At 43.4% G+C, this 17,802-nt stretch overlaps 1 protein-coding gene across 3 annotated transcripts in view; it reads right to left on the minus strand.

Annotated features, from left to right (window-relative positions):
- Positions 1-17,802, minus strand: part of LOC119171694 (uncharacterized) — a 58,922-nt gene that overhangs the window by 20,547 nt on the left and 20,573 nt on the right. The window contains exon 3 of one of the 3 annotated variants that reach the window (XM_075890234.1): positions 1,410-1,488. The exons of the other annotated variants lie outside the window; for them this stretch is intronic. Coding sequence (XP_075746349.1) covers positions 1,438-1,488 — 51 coding nt within the window. The 3' untranslated portion in view covers positions 1,410-1,437. Of the gene's footprint in view, positions 1-1,409; positions 1,489-17,802 lie in introns of those variants that run through there. 3 annotated transcript variants of the gene reach the window in all.

Below are 17,802 nucleotides of genomic sequence, written 5' to 3' on the forward strand. Positions count from 1 at the left end.
TAGGATGGTAGTTGTTTATATCGACTTTGCCTCCCTTTCACTTATAGATCATGCTCATCCTGCTTAGTTTCAACCCATTGGTGGCTTCACCATACATTATTGCTTTGCTCGCTGCCTCTCTTAATGTTTGCTTAGAGTTTGGTCCTAGTTTCTTTATTAGCATGATTGGAATGCCGTCAGTGCCTGTTGATGTGCTATTGGGAACCCTTTTCTCCGCGCTTTCCCACTCTTGTTGTCCCAGTGGAGCCACTGAGCTAATTGGTCCATCCTGATCTACAACAGTGCATGCAGTGCTTTCTTGGTGTTTAAATTTTTCTGTCATCATTGTTTTTAGATGTTCCATTGACTCATCCCCTTCTAGTCTGGCCCCTTGAACTGTAGTTATAAACCTGTGTTTCTTGCTTGCCTTATAACTCAGAGAATTGAGATGGTTCCAAAACTTTGCAGCTGCCTTTCTATCCTCTTTGTTTACTTACGCCATCCATTGGGCCCCCTTTCTTCTAATCTTTTCGCTGATCGATTCGGACGCTTCCCTTTCGCAGCGCAAAAAGTTATCCCATGTTTTGACATTATCTTCCAGTTCACCCCTCTGTTTAGCATACCTGTGTTCCCTGGAGGCTTCCTGACGTCTTACTGTGGCTCCATTAACTTCCTCATTCCACCAGCTCTTAGGTTTGTGTCTGCTTTTCCCGGATAATTTGACTTCTACCTTAGCAAAGTCTAACTCAAACAATCAAGTTAGATTTGTGTACGTCCACTTTGTTTTAGTATCCTCGGTGATTATTTTCACAATATCTTTAGTTGCTATTTCTATTCCCGCCCATCATAACGCACCACTGCTTTTTCTGCCTCGTTATTTTTTCGAGCAGCCACGGACTGGAACGGCCTCCCCCGGCACATCGCCAACATCGCGACTTTCAAGACCGTATTATTGATCATCTTCAATGCTAAAACAACTTTTACTGCTTATTGTTGACCTAAATAAAACCCCATCCCTCATGTAATGCCCTCCTAGAAAGGGGGGGCCTTCAAGGTAATAAATTGAACTGAACTATTTGCCTTTCTGAATAAATATTACCGTGTGGTTGCGCGTAATGCCACCTCTCCGATTTGAATATTCTTACAAAACTCAGCTTGATACGTTTGTGATCGCTACCTAAGCTTCTGAACCCATATTCACCTATGTTCATCACCCTTAGCCGATCATACATCCAATGTGACAATATTGCGCAATCCATCGTCGACTGCAGCCTTCCCAGCTTCCATGTTATCTGCCCTTCACATTTCTCGGTGCTGTTGCAAATGATTAAATCATGCCTTTCACACAAACACATTAGCATTCTGCCTGTTGCGTCAGTATATCCATGCATTTCTTCCACGTGCGCATTCATATCTTCTAATATAATTACCTTGCACTCTACTCCTAGTTCATCGATGTCACTTCCTGTGCACTGCACCATTTCTTGATTTTCCTCTCTGGCTTTTGTCCTGTACACAAGTATACCAAACCCAGGAGTGTCAGTTGCCCTGCCACTTTCCCTTTTAGCCATAGATGTTCCTTGTACTCCTGCTTGACCCTTTGCCAGTTTGTACTTTTATGAATGAATGCCCCCATACCACGCCGTTTTCAGCTGCCTTCTGTTCTATTACAATATTCCCACGCGTAGTCCGGATTGTTAGGAGGTTTTTCCATGTCCCTAAGACGTTTTTCTACAAAACCATATCCCATCAGCCTTTTTTCTCTTATGGGCAGTACCAGCGCACAAACTCACAGGACGAAGAGAAGAGACACAAACAAATGTTTGTGTCTCTTCTCTTCGTCTCGTGAGTTTGTGCGCTGGTACTGCCCATAATGTATCACCAACTAGTCCAACTATCAGTCCTTCTTCTCTCTTAGCTGTTCTTCTAACTCTTCCCACTTCAGCATATTCCTGCCACCCTGCATGTTAATATACCCCACATATGAATTGGCTCGGCCCTCGTGGCTACGTCGATTTCGGCCCCGGACTTTACGTGTTTTAGATATTCCCTTACCCATTCCCTTAACTTCATTCCCTTAACCTCCGCAGTCACGCTAACCGTAAACTATAACTGTCTAATGTGTACACGTTTACGTACGTACGTAAACGCGTATACCTTTACGTTTTCGGAAACCATAAATGGCGATGCAAACTGCATATAAACTGCAATTACCTTCCATAGGATTGAATCACCGTTGTGGCAAAAGCACGAGACGTTTTTTTGATTGCGTACAGTATCCTCGTATGCGCAAAAAGGGAAAAAAATACAACGTTACTGCAATGATGGAGTCGACATATTGTGACACTTCGCGCAACCAGTCATGAACACGATGGCTTACACGTATTCTTTTTTGGATGAAAAAGATTAAAAAAGAAACTCATTCATAAAAGCGCTATGGTCTTTAAAATAATTATGTATGCGTTTTCTAGTAAAAGACGCACATGCAGAATATATACGTGTTGTTATGGTGCCCCAGACATGCGCAATAATTGCTTTTTAATTGACGATTGCACAAGTATGAACACTAAATCTGGAGCAACATTGGTGGGCGTTGTAGATGGGGTCAGCCGTTTCAAGTACCCAGTGCCATCAAGAGTGAAAAAACAGACAAATGTACAGACAGAACAAAATTTTTGCGTCGAAGGTCCCCGACAAAGACTATCGTCTTTAAAAAACCCGCTACGTGTTTTTTACAAGTACATTGAACAATGCTTCTACAATAATATATTTTTATTGCCTGGTTCATTTCAATCCCGCTAGATGGCGCCACCTATTCAGATTGCTGGGCGCTCACATGTTTACGCTGGAGTGGATGGATAGATGAATATGGCTGTACCCTTTAGATCGGGCGGTGGCTCGCGCCATCAAGCCGTATTACTTAATGAACGAAAACCTAGATTTATTTTTTTCCTTAAATAGTGAGGTTGAGGATTCGTACTTTGCGGTGAAAGGTTTAATTTTCACTCGCGCCTTGACTTTAGCCACCAATCAGATAACCTCCTTCTAGTTAATTCTACCCGCTTAAAGTCTATTTCGCCCTCATCAACCCCAGTGCTTTGAAAAACTCTGCGCCATCATTCTGAACTATAGAGTGAAGCCTTTTACAGAACATTATCAAGTGTTCGGCAGTTTCTTGTTCCTCTCCACACGCACTGCATACCGTGTCTACCCCTTCGTATTTGGCCCGATATGTCTTGGTTCGCAATACTCCCGTCCTGGCCTCAAACAGTAGAGAACTACCTCGAGTTTTATCATAGATCCTTTCCTTGGCAATTTCCTGCTTAAAAGTTCGATAGGTGCCTAGTGCGGACTTTTTAATCATGCCGATTCTCCACATGTCAGTCTCTGTTTCCTTCACTTTCTTCTTAACCGAAAGTTTTTTTTAGTTTGGCCACCTGCTATTTTCTAAGTATTTACCAGTCAATTTCCTGGTTCGATTCCTCCATTTTGTATCGACATTCTTCATGTACAAGTAGCTGAAAGCCTTCCTAGCCCAACGCTCCTCCCCCATTTCTCTCAATTGCTTCTCAGATTTTATCTTGCTGCTAGTTTCCCTGCCCTCAAATGATGTCCTTCCCATATCACCTTGTACTCCCAGATTTGGTGTATTCCCGTGAGCTCCTAAAGCAAGCCGACGTATTTCACGTTGCTTAATTTCCAATCTCGCTTGAACTTCTGATCTCATGCACAAGACCGCATTGCCAAACGTCACACCAGGAACCATGACCCCTTTCCATATTCCTCTCACAACATCATACCTATTGTAATTCCACAGTGCCCTATTTTCATTACTGCTGCATCCTTGTTAGCTTTAGTCGTCACGTATATTTCGTGTTCCCTTAGGTACTCGGTTCAATTGCTTATCCACACGCCCAGATATTTGCATTTATTTGTTATCTCTAGCGTGACCTCCTGTATTCTAAGCTCACTAATTCGTTATTATTGAAAATCATGACTGCTGATTTTTCCTTACTGAATCTAAAGTCTAACCTATCTCCCTAATTACCGCATATGTCCATCAATCTCTGCAAATCTTCCTTGTTGTCAGCCATTAGCACTATATCATCTGCGTACATTAATGCTGGTAGTGCCTGATCAATGAGTTTTCCTTGTTTTACTAAAGAGAGGTTGAAGCCCAGTCCACTGCCCCCTAATTTGGCCTCTAATCCTTGTAGGTACATCATGAATAATAAGGGTGACAGGGCACAACCTGCCTAAGCCCCCGTTTTACCTCTGCAGGCTTGGATACCTGTTTTTCTCACTTTATAACTACCTTGTAACCTTTATAGATATACTTTAACTACATCTAACTAAGTGACTACATGTTCCACGCCTAGTGTGTCCAGTATTCCCCACAATTCCTCTTGAACCACGCTATCGTACGCTTCCTTGATATCCAAAAATTCTATTTGCTATTTGCTATTTCGATGCACTGCGTCAGTGAGAACAGATTGTCTTCCAACCTCCTATGTTTCCGAAACCCATTCTGCAGTTCCCCCAGCACCCCCTCATCCTCTATCCATGCCTGCAGTCTTTCCTTTATAATCTGCATTGCCAGACTGTAGACCACTGATGTCACTGTTATAGGACGATAGTTGTTTATGTCAGCTTTGCCCCCCTTTCCTTTATAGATCATGCTCATCCTGCTGAGTTTCCATCCATCGGGAATTTCACCATCGATTATTAGTTTGCTCACTGCCTCTCCCAAAGCCTGCTTAGACTTCGAACCTAATGTCTTTATCAGCCTAACTGGAATGCCATCTGGGCCTGTTGATGTACTACTAGGAACCCTTTTCTCAACCCTTTTCCACTCTCATTGTGAAAATGGAGCAATGCACCGCTTTATTCATTCTTGTGTATTGTGGTGCATAAAGCACTTCTTTGTTGAAACTTTTCTGTCACCCTTGTTCTTATATATTCAATAGCTTCGTCCCCTTCTAGCCTAGCACCTTGGGCTGTAGTTATAAACCTCTGCTCTAGGCTCGTCTCATTTCTTAGGGAGTTTAGATGGTTCCAAAATTTCGCCGCTGCCGTTCTATCTTTTTTATGTACTTCTGCCAGCCACTGAGCTCTCTTTCTTCTAATCTTTTCATTGATCAGAAGGGATGCATCCCTTCTACAGCTTAGAAAGTTTTCCCACTTTCTTTCAACATCATCTGTTGGTTCACCCCGCTGCTTAGCATATCTGTGTTCCCTAGAGGCTGCCTGAACACGCAAACACGTTTTGCAAACATGCAGCGCCACCTGTCAACGCAGTTTTGAGTAGTGCAAAGCCCGACTCTCTTGCACAGTTTACTGTGCAACCAGTTGCAACTACAGCAGAAGAAACAACGATCGAGCGAAGTATTAAATATATTTGCGCATTCAACACTCAGAAAAAGAGCTAGGAAATTCTCTCCGCTAGTCGGATGCGTCACCTAAGCGCCGTGAAGTGCTTGCTGGTTCACTCGCCTGAACGACGGCGAAAATAATAGCAGACGAAACAGCTCCACACTCTACGAAAAAAAGAGACCCAATTCTGCGCTGTTGTTGAGTTGTGAATTGCCACGGACGTAAATGACTTGAGTTTTGCTGATTTTTGCCGCTTTCGCAAAGCAAAATGGCGAGAGAGCTAAATACAGGCCGTTGCGAACGTGTTGGGTAAGCAAATTACACAGTAAAAATTTTTGCACCCAAAAGGGTGTAAAAAGGGTGCTTTTACGAGAAAGCACCCTTTGCAACACTCTTTAACTTCCATAAATGGTCGATTGAAAAAAAAAGCACCCCTTTGTTTGGGTGCTTGCCTCAATAGCACCCTAAAATAGGCTCTAAGGGTGCTTTTGTGCCTGAGAAGGGTGTTGGTGCCGATTCATCAGATGGAATATGCAGCATAAGAAGAACACATAATTATATTATTTGGGATTTTACGTCTCCAAAACCTCGATATGATTATGAGGGTCGTCGTAGTGGAAGGCTGCAGAGATTTTCACAGTGCAAAGGCTTCTAATTTTTCGCCTCCGCCTTAATTCGACTGCCACGGCCGGCATCGAACCCGCGATCTTCGGATTGGCGGCCGAGCAGCGCAGCTACTGCACGAATATGTGGACGTTGCGTTAAATGACGGCCTAATTGACTTAGAATGTGTGAAGGTGCTCTCCGAATACAGCAGAATGTCAGCAGAAGCAAATCGCGTTTCATCTATAATGGCAATTATTGCAATCCATGTTACGAAAGCTTTCCTTAGCGTTGGTTATAAGCTGCATGTTTGCTATGGATTATATCCATACAAATAATGTTCGCCCGAGTATGGGTGGGTGTGTGTGCGTGTAAGCGCGATTGTGTGTACACCCGTGCATGTGTGCGTGCGCGCGTATGTGTGAGTCCGCGCTTGTGTTAAGCGTGCCTGTGCACATGTGTACGCCCATGCATGCGTGCGTTTACGGTCGCGCGTGTGTGTGGCCGTATGTGTGTATACGGTATGTCTGTGCGCCTGTGAATAAGTATGCGTGTGTATCAGCCCGTGCACTCTCGAATTTCGTGTGTGTGTGTGTGTGTGCGGGGGGGGGGAGGCACTGCTTCTTATTGTTTAAGGTCCCACACCTGTTCAGACTGGGAGCCTATATGGGAGGTGGCTTAAGGAATGGCGGTGGTCAACGCACTGTACACGGACTATTCAGTACATGGAAAACAGCTGCACAATTTCGTACCTGATCGTTGCTTACGAACTTGCTGTGGTAGCTGATTAGCTACGCTGAGGTGCTTCTACGCTCGAAAACGTGGGTTATGAACAATTCCCACGGAAAGCTGTCAGTGCACTTATGCACAACCATCGTTTATATTAACAACGTTTAACAAGAACGCACCCTGCCTTTGCTACAGGTGCTTAGCTAGCTCATTGGGCAACCATATGAAATTATGTGCTGATCATGTGGTCAGCAAAAAGTTTGTTATAACAACCTCGGCACGTTTCGTGGTGCGTGCAAGCCTTCTAAACATCCCCGACTGTGGATTAATTTGTTCCAGCTTCGACTACGCATTCAGAGTTTGCGGCACCATACGCGGAAGTGCCAGACACAGACAATGCAAAAAGAAATTCCTCTGGAAAAAGGTGTAGCGATGCTCTCCCGCTAATGCCACCGAGGACGAAATAATTATTGTTTCTGGTCATTCCATGGTGCACTTTGTTTTCCGCAAGTTTTGCTTCACTATTTTTCGCCCACTGCAATCGCATTCCGTCAAAATACTCAAAGAACCCGAGGCTGGTAAATAGCCTGCGTCGCTGTGCGACTGGCTGGAAGGAGAGTTGCCATTTACAAGGAGTCATTCCGGGGACGAACGGCCGTCCGCCGTATGCGCTATAGCGTTTGCCTTTCGGCGCCGTCCTGGCGGGTTTCAAGCTCCTCCCCCCCTTCCACCCCGCTCACCACGGCCAGCGTTGCTCCCACAACGGCGGCGTAGATAAGCGAATAGTTGCGTCACCGAACACCAGCGTCGACAGCTGCGGCGCCGCCAGTGCCTCCTCCTTCTCTATCTCAACGTCGCTCTCTCTGTCTCATCGTCTTTCAAATGCGTTGCGTTGGTCTGGGGTCTTGGCCGCTGTGTTTGTGCTAGCGAACAGGCGTATATTCAATGGTGGTCACGCATGACACCGTGTTCGAAGTGACGCTCGGATTAAGGAATATTCATGGAGTGGCGGACACGGACAACGTGGGCCTGTTAACGGTGAGTGTACTGTTTTCGTAGGTAGTAATCATACAGCGCTAGCTGGGCGCTTGCAGCAGCTCTGCCGAAGTAGGCTGCCAACCATTTACAACAGCATGCGTTCGCGGGCCTGTTGCAGATGCCCGATTAAACGTGTGACTTAACGAGTTTACACTGCTATGCGCGATGTTGTGTAAGTGCCTGCATCACTCATACAGTGAGTGATGTGATCACTTAACAAGGGCGGGATTAGTTGCTGATCGCACATTGTCTCTACACTGCACAAAGTGATTGATATTGTTTTAAGATGTGCTTTGGGCTACATCGTAATAACATTTCTATTAATACTCAAATGTGCAACATGCTTCTGTAGGTGTAAGCGTAAAAAAGAAAGAAAAGCAAAAATTATGTACAGAGGCGCACTGTACGAAATGGCTTTTTTTTTTGCTTAAAGACGGTATAGTTGGAGGTGCTGATATGCCGCGATGCTCCCAGCACGTGCGCCTCGGTCTTTCAAGCTATTTAGGACAAGTGCCATCAGCAACAGGGAAAGATCTAGCAGACTTCCAAAGGCGCGTTGTTGTGGCCATCGCCGTGCGTTGTTTTCCCTCGTTTCTGTTTGCTGTTTTTGTGCTTCGCTTTCATCTGCGATAATGTTCGGCGTTATAACAGAATCGAGAGAGTATACGTGACTGTTGGAGCTATGTGCGGTAGCTCTAGCATAAGCCATGGCTGCTGCAACTTAGTCGGCGTCTGCGCGCGTTGGTGTTGTTCGAGCGCTCTTACTTGCGTGATCGTGTTTAACTGAGTATTTAGGCACGGGTTACGTTTGTAAATCCCGTAGTTAATAATCGCTAATAGCGTGCCCCTGACTGCCATCAGAGGATGGGCTTGGTTGTCGAAATATGCCAGACGCTTTTTCTGAAAGCAAGCTTTGAATTTTTTTTTAAAAAAGAAGTACTTTCATACGTGCAAGGCAGTGCGTATTGCAGGCCCGCAACTCTTTAAAAACTGGACGAGCTATCACATCTTTTATCAAATTACAATGAATTAAGATGATTGAATTATAGATGACGAATTTCTGTGCTAGATTAGGTGCACAAAACACATGTTCGCAGCCCTACGTCTAGAAAGCAGGCAAATAGGAAGCACAGCGTCAAATTTGGATTGGATTCCATTGACGGAGCGTCTTGTGGGAGTAGAAAGAACGAGAAAATTGTTCATTTTTGATGCCCTTATAGAGGCAGTCGGAATTGCACTGATTGGTGACTTGTAACAATTCCTCAGATTGTTAGAGGCGTGATTAAAGTCAGTAAATCTTTTACTTTTTTTTGCAGACCTCTTCGCTAGTGCCACGCCCAAGATCATTTGTTCTCATGTAAAAGAGAAAGCAGAGATGTCTTCACTGTTTGTACATGAAAAGGTAAGTTTCTTGTGCATTTTGATTAATGTTACATGTTCTGAACGTTGTACTTTAGGAATTGTTTTTCACACTGGCTCACTACTCTAGAAGGAATTTGACTCTTAGGTGAGTTCAGGCTTTCGTAAGTGCCATTTTTGAGCTGTAGTCTTAAACTTCATCTCATTTCGGGAATTTGCTGTATGCTCGAAAACTCTTATCTTTATCATACGAAATTATTGGAATGTATGGGTTGTATGCTTCGAGTTCAGTGTAATGTCAATTACACGCCATTTCGAAGGATACACACTACACATTCTTTATATATGGTGCTGCCAGAACAGCACGAACATCCTTTTATGAGAAGTCATATTTGCTCTTATTACAGGATGGGAGGGTGCCGCTGACGTCCTGCGTAGTCTACCCCCCAGCCCCAGCCTAGAGCAAGCCTACTTCCTGAACCTCCACATGGATAACCGAAAAATCTTCCGTGTCAGTAATGACGAAGAAGGAGGGACAGCACTGATGAGTTGATTTTTTTTATTTTCTACATTGTCTACGGCCGCAAGGCCTTTAACATCCACTGTGATTGAGCGGCTTTTTCTCGGCGTGAGTTTGGAGTTTATCAAAGAAGTTGTTCAGGCAGTACGACGCTGAAAATTTTAGTGTCACAATGCCTGAACAACTTTTTCTAGTGTGGTCATGGTAGATGAACAAACATTGTTATTTGTGTAAGTTATTTTGCTTAAATATAGCTGGACCATTCCATGCCAAACGTCCCAGCCACTTTGGCGACCATCTGAATTGTATTTGAAAAAAAAAGTGCTGACTTACTGCATTGAAAACAGTGAACTGCTAGAATATTTCAGCGAAAAAAAAATTTTGTTCATGTGGCTGGCTTATAACTTCCTGGCATAATGCCGTATGTGTGCTGTTTGTGGAAAATTTCGTTTTAAAACTACCGCTTATTTTTTCTAAAGCAAATTCGGTCTATCTGTTAAGCAAATGTGCTTCTGTAAGGTATTTGAAGCTGAATAATAATAGTGCAATTTTTTTGCCACATTCGCTTCCAAGAATAAAGCCAAAATGTGTTATGTTTGCATTTTTTATTGCAATATTGCACTTTGTATGAATATCTGAGCAGTGAATACTTACTCGACAGAAGGTATATTATGAGGAAAAAATATCTTAAGACTTCTCAAGCTGCTGAAATATACGAGAAAATATCACGAATTTCACAAAATTGTGATTTTGGTCCGTATCGAGATGCAATTTGCTCCATGTTGTGATACAATGAATACTCATTATACCTAAATTGTAAGAAAATGAAATTTTTCCTGTAATAAAAATCGTATCGCAAAAAGGACAGGAAAGAGCGCTGTCAACTGAATTTTATTGAAGGTGCTACGAGCGTTTTTATACTGAGCACAAGAGCAGGGCTCATCTGCAATAACACATGTGTGACCATGACAAAATAATTTTAACCGAGAAAAGAATAATCTTTTTCGGAAAAGATAAGTGAAGGTGTACTGATGCATTGATCCTTGGCCTTCCTAATAAAGAGTTCTAAAATCTCTCATTTTTCTGCTTGCTTTTTTTCAAAAACCGTGTTTTATGAAACCTAGGACTACACTTACATTCTTTACGGTGCCCGGCCATGAGACTACTATAGCCCTTCTTAACATTTAAAGCATGCTGTCTTGCTTGATCATTGAAGCATTGCCCAGTTTGTCCTATGTTTACTTTTCCACGTGTTAGCGGTATCTCATACACATTAGATTGGCATTCAGTAAACCTATTCTAGCGACGAATGGTGCAAGATTGACTATTCCTGTTGCTGTAAGTACATGCACTTTTGAAAGCTTGCAAGGGGTAGAAAACAACAATGTCATATCTGCTGGCTCTTTTCCTGAAATTGTGAGACACCTTATGTACATAGTACCGTGTGACATGCAAAGGTGATTGGTCATTCTCTTTTTCTTTTGGTCCTGTTTCCTTTAACTTTAGTTTCTGCAGGAGGGTTTCGCAAACAAGTGTGATGATGCTGTTGGGGTATTGGCTGGTGCTATCAGCCCAGGAGTGCTAAGAATGTTCTGCCTTTTTATAGTGGGCATTCAAAATTAGTAGAAAGAGTAATTGATACCACATGTACTCAGGCAACCCTTCAGAAGTCATGTTAGCACAAGGGTGAGGTCAGGTTTAAAAACCAGATTAAAAGACTAAAAGATGCTGGGTATCCCAACAGAATCATCACACCCGTTTGCGAAACCCTCCTGCAGAAAGTAAAGTTAAAGAAGACAGGACCAACAAAAAACAATGACCAAAACCTTTGCATGTTATACCACCTCATGTGTCTCACAATTAAAAAAATAGCCAGCAGATATGATATTAGCGTGTTGTTTTCCACCCCTTGCAAGCTTTCAAAAGTGTGTGTACTAAACAGCAACAGGAATAGTCAGTCTTGCCCCATTCGTCACGAGAATAGGTTTACTTAATGACAATTTAACGTTTGTAGAAGGATTTTTTATCAGGTAAACCAATGATCAGTGCATCACTACACGTTCACTTATCCTTTCCGAGAGGGAGTATTCTTTTCACAGTTAAGATTATTTTGTAGTGCTCACACGTGTCGTCGCGCATGAATACGGTTCTTGCACTCCGTATAAAAGCGCTCGTAGCACATTCATTAAATTCAGTTGACAGTCGGTGCTCTTTCCTGTCCTTTCTGTCTCTTCCTAAATTTGTCGCGCTGTGAATAGCACACAACCACGATGAACCAACTCTCCCAAATTAAGCTCTTGTTACGTAACACGTAGACCGAGTTTCGTATGGAAAGAAGGAGCGGTGCTTTTAAAATAAAATTTTTCACATACAACACCTAGACGGCATTCCAGGAAGTTCAGAGGGCAGCCACGTGACCAAATATTTTTCCTCTCCTAAATGTTCCAGAAGTTCACTATTTTCAATGCAGCACGAGTTTTTCGAATACATTTGAGATGGTTGTCAAAATGGCTGGGACATTTTGGCGTAAAGTGACCCAGCTGTGTCATTAGCCATAATTATGCATTACCTCTTTTGTTTTTTGTGTGTTTTGACTCAGTTTTGTGTTCGTTTTTAGCTTATTGTGTTTCTGATCATTGTATTGGTTTCTTAAGTATTCACTAAAGATATATGTGCGAAAACCCGTATATGTTTGCATGTACATCATTTCTCATAACCAATTGTTATACATCCAGGAATACAAAGCTTAATCCACTGTGATTGTATACATTTGAAAACACTATCCATATATATTTTTGTGTGCATCACTTCTTGGGAACGATTGTGTACATGAAGGCGTATATAGTGAAATCATGGTGATTGTATGTATTTGAAAGAATCATAAGTATATATTTGCCTGTATTTCATTCCTATTAACCGATTGTGTACATGAAGGAGTATTAAACTGGAAACCACTGGGATTGTAGATACTTGAAAGAATTATAGGGATATATTAGCGTATATTTCATTTGTGGTCTCTATGTACTTGAAGCAGTATACTAAACTGAAACCAGTGTAATTGTATGTTGCAAAGAATTGTCAATGAAGTGAAACTGAATAAATATAATAAACATTTGAGGTGTTGCATGTGTAGTGTACGTATACGTGAACGTATATCTGGTCTTAAGTATTCGCTAAAGATATATGTGCGAAAACCCGTATATGTTTGCATGTACATCATTTCTCATAACCAATTGTTATAGTTGTGTGGCAGAAGAAAAGTTTATGTTTTATTTGCCTATTAAATAAACGCAATATGCAAGGGCAGCAAGGCTTCATTTTTTGTAACGCGCATTATGCATATACTTTGAAGTATATATAGATCCAGCAGAAGTTCATACACGATAGTACGCGTTTATATTTTTGCCCAGACGCAATGAATGGAGCTCGACAGGTGGTGCACCATTGATAATCAGGACCACTTTCTTCAAGTAGTGTGTAATCAGTGCATGCTGATATCTATTAGTGCAGTCTAAAAGAATACTGGCACCCCTGCCATGGCGGGCACTCAACACCCTTGTGCACCCTTCTCGCACCCTCCTCAGAGGGTGCTAAAAAAGTGATGGACATCGAAGGCACCCTTCCTTAAGGGTGTTTTTGTAACACCCTACAGTTTTTTTACATGTACACCCTATTCTAAGGGTGCATGAAAAAGCACCCTTTTTGGAAGGTGCTGAATTAACACCCTTAGGGTGTCGTCCACGGGACAAGCTCATTTACACCCTTCTGGGTGTAAAAATTTTTATTGTGTACTTGCGTTCTTTAGAGCCGTTTGCATAAGCAAATGTGATAATGTAGGTCTACGGCTGTTGTTTCGAGTAGCTTTGACGGAGAACCGTGGTAACTTTAATTATGAAGCGTAAGGTACCCTCTGATCGCGGTGTGTGATGTACAACAGTAGACAGGTGACGCCCGGCGGTTCGGGCATGGCACACGTCGCGACCACCAATAGTCTGAAGTTGTCGCCACCACACAGCATTACGCACGTATGGCTTTGAAGGCTCTAAACACCGGCTTTTACTAGAAAATGCGAACACGTGCGTCATATAGGTAAATCTCAAAACGATCGCAGCCACAATCAGTTTTTTTGTTTTGCCGTTGGTCTCCACGATTACCGGAGCTATCTCGGAGGCATTGGTTTTGCCTTTCTTTGAACACTGAGAAAGTGGACACACATGTATCCCCGTTTGCAGTATATACAAACGGAATACAATCATCTACAGAGCATTGGAGCATGCGTAATAAAACAGATCGATGCATAGGAAGCGAGAAATCAATAGAGATTGCAACTGAAAAGCAAAAATCACTAGGGCCATTCGTGCCAAATGAAGCGAGCTTCGCACCACTGATCGCATAGATGGTTCGTGTATGCACTTTCTTGCTTTCGCATTATGTGTATGCCCAAGTTTAATGCATTTAGGCTTTAAGAACGCACGTCAGGTGCTTGCTTCGAACTTGATGTCATGCGATGCTCGCTTGCATTTAAATTGCCCGTTGCAGCGCGCCCAAATAAATGAAATATCTTTTCCATTGCGCCCGCATTTCGTTTTGAGGAGCTTCCTACTTTTATGAAGCGAGGTTGGATTGAAAGAAGAAGCTCACCAGCTCCTTGATTTTCAGGAAACCGTGCCTCAAGACCAACGAAAGAGGATGGCCCATGCATGGTAGCTTGCGGACGGCTCCCTGTGCACTACCCATTTATGGCCGGCGTGGCGACGGGGGCGCTGGTGGCGGAGTTTTTCGCAGCGCCGCCTGCGCAGAGTCTGACGTCCATGGCCATCCGTAGCTTGGTTATTATTGGTAATGAAGCTGAAACAATGTCATCGCTCCTGGCGCTCGCACTGCGGCCTATTTTGAGTCGACGGCTGGAGTCTTTGCAATGCTGATACCGTGGATTCCCACGAACAAAGGTGGATTTGCGTGATCGGGCCTCAAACGTAAAGCCTATCCCGTGGCTTCTCGAAAAATGGCGATGATGAAAATCTCTGCAATTCGGTGGCTGCCGTTCAGCGGGAGATTCGCTAAGAGAGGTGGCGGAGAGCCAGTCCCACACAGAAGTGGCTCCTGTGCTTCTCAGAAGTGACGTCACTTTAAAAATTATTATCTAAAGCTATTTAACTGTATCATTTAATAATGTATTATTCGTTAAACCTACAAAAATTTTACTAAGCGGGTGTTTCGTAAGTCAATCAACCTATATTTGTTAATTAAACACATATTACAAGTATTTTAAATACAGGGGACGCCATGGGCGCTGCGGCTGCGAAGGTAAACAGTGCGAGACAGTAGCTGCCTGTAATATGTGTTGGTGTTGAAAACTCCAACAAAATCGTGGCCATGGCCTAGGCCGGCCCCAAGGAGGAGCGGAGACACTGTGTCGTCGCTGCTTGATGTGATTGCTGGATGCCTAGTTGAACCTGGAGGTTGGAGCTAGCGTGGCCGTACACCGCGCCGCATCTTAATCTGAGTGTATGCGCCTTGAAGTTTCTCAGTATGCAGTGCGGAGTATTATTGTTGGACGTACTGCATTTTAAATTAGCGAACTTTGGTGACTTTCAGCGTATCTATCTATCTATCTATCTATCTATCTATCTATCTATCTATCTATCTATCTATCTATCTATCTATCTATCTATCTATCTATCTATCTATCTATCTATCTATCTATCTATCTATCTATCTATCTATCTATCTATCTATCTATCTATCTATCTATCTATCTATCTATCTATCTATCTATCTATCTATCTATCTATCTATCTATCTATCTATCTATCTGTCTGTCTATCTATCTATCTATCTATCTATCTATCTATCTATCTATCTATCTATCTATCTATCTATCTATCTATCTATCTATCTATCTATCTATCTATCTATCTATCTATCTATCAGCTTGCGTTTGGGTGCTCTCGTGGTCACCCCCTTAACTTGGCGTGAAACAAATTAGCGTGGGAGGGTAAGACGGTTCGACGAATATGACGCGCTGGTCAAGACATGAATAATGTCACAATCCTGTCGCATACGTCGTCAAACACTTCTCGACAGATAGTGGCACATACCCGCGGGTGGGTATGTGCCGCTGGTATGCCGGTATGGGCCACAGGTGATTGACACTTAGTATCTACCAAGGTAGGACGAGAACACGCATGGGCAAGTTTAACGTGTGAGCGTTAAGCAATACGCGACATCAGTAGCGTCGACTCAACGAAGGCATAGAATAAATGTCGGTGTTAAGAAAACCTGGCAAAGGTAGCGTTGACCCCCGACGATTGAAATTTATAAATTTCAGGGTTTCAGCAGGAATCAAACCCAAGCATTCTGCGTGTTATTCAAGATTCTACCACAGAGCTACGCCAGTTCTTGGAACTACTTTTCAAATAGACGCTAATCTTCGTGAAACGTTAATAGTGGTGGCAGTGGGCCAACCCAAAAGAGTACATATTTACTCCTTTATTACAGCCGTCACGTCGTGTTTACGTCAATTGTGGTTAGGTGCCATGCGCTGAAGTTCATTTTTATATCACTGGTCAGGGCCAGCATCCTCGCCGAGCATCAGCGCTTCACATCAGCTTTTGGTGTTGTTAATACGCGTGTTCCAGTTGGCATCGTTGCACTAGGACAAGCAACTGGTTATATAAATATCTGCAACTCTTCAACATACGTCTGTTCGTGCAACGTTTGTTCATATATTTAGCGTCACTTAATGACGCATGACTCAATAAAAAAGAATTGAAACACGGCCCCCTTCCCTCCGCATGCTTCGCATAACCTCGATTTTCAGGTACGTGGAATCTGCCGGATTTTTCTAGATTTCAACGCCAATCTTGGTGTTGTCAAAGGTGAAATTGTCTTTGTTGCCGAGCTTTGCAGGTCACGATGGGCAACGTCAACGATGACATAAATGCTTTCGCACAGTTCACGTGTGACTCACAGGGCGCACACGCATGAAACCCCAGTGTGTCTGCGAAGTGTTCTTACGAAAAATGGACACAACTTTATTGCAGTGCTCTTACGAAGCCTGTGATCTTCGAAGGACAAAGCTACAGCATTGCCGGCTTTTCGTTAAGCGCGAACACGTATGGCCCCGCCGCGGTGGTATAGTGGCTAAGGTACTGGACTACTGACCCGCAAGTCACGGGATCAAATCCCGGCTGCGGCGGCTGCATTTCCGCCTCCATCGGAAATGTTGCAGGCCCGTGTGCTTAGATTTGGGCGCACGTTAAAGAACCCCAGGTGGTCATAATTTCCGGAGCCCTCCACTACGGCATCTCTCCTAATCATATTGTGGTTTTGGGACGTTAAACCCGACATATCAATCAGCGAACACGTATGGCCGTTCTCATTCGCTGCTACGTAAATGATACCGTGCTGTCACAGGCCGCGCGTGTTATTCAGCAAGGCAGGCAAGCTGTTTTGTACTTGTATGGGCTAACACCGTTGGCACTTCCCGTTTGGCATCGTTTATGAAGTGCTGATCGCCTAGACCATTGGGGTGGCACGTCAGTATTTTGAAGCGACCTGCCGCTTACCTCGTCAGGTGATACACTGAGCGACATAAAAAAGTTTCCTGAGACTACGTTGCAGTGCGCCTTTCTTTCATCAAAACTTTGATCAACCGTGGAAATCAACATTCCGGACACGTTTGCCAGAGAAACCAATGCAGCCAGCTGCATTTGAGTTTTTCGTGTCCTTTTGCATTTCGCTGTATTAAGAGCACTAATTCGCAAAACACTTTATCATAATAAATTTAGCCAACTTTACGAGAGTCATCAAACATCCAATAATAAAGGGCCTGTGGCAAGTCAGGCTGACGGGAGACTGATGAGGAGGCGCAAATGTTAAAGCATTACATGTGCAAACAAAACAAAACGTAACAAAGAGTGCAACAAGGCTCAAACCACCGACCGCACCAGTTCTTTTTGTGCCGCTCTAACCAACCACGCCACAGCTGCCACAGGTGTTAGAAGATTAACAAGCTGGTTTTGTATTGTCACGCTGGACCTAACTAACATTTTTGAAATTTTACATTTCAACGTATCCTTCATGGCTTCTATCATTACGTCTAGACGCACCGCTAAACACTCCGACTATTAAAATAAAGCGCTTGACAGGAAAAGCGCATGACGTCACTTCCGTGCAGCGCAGCAGCCGTTTCTGTC

This window comes from Rhipicephalus microplus, chromosome 3, assembly GCF_043290135.1.
Source record: "Rhipicephalus microplus isolate Deutch F79 chromosome 3, USDA_Rmic, whole genome shotgun sequence".
Lineage (NCBI taxonomy): Eukaryota > Metazoa > Arthropoda > Arachnida > Ixodida > Ixodidae > Rhipicephalus > Rhipicephalus microplus.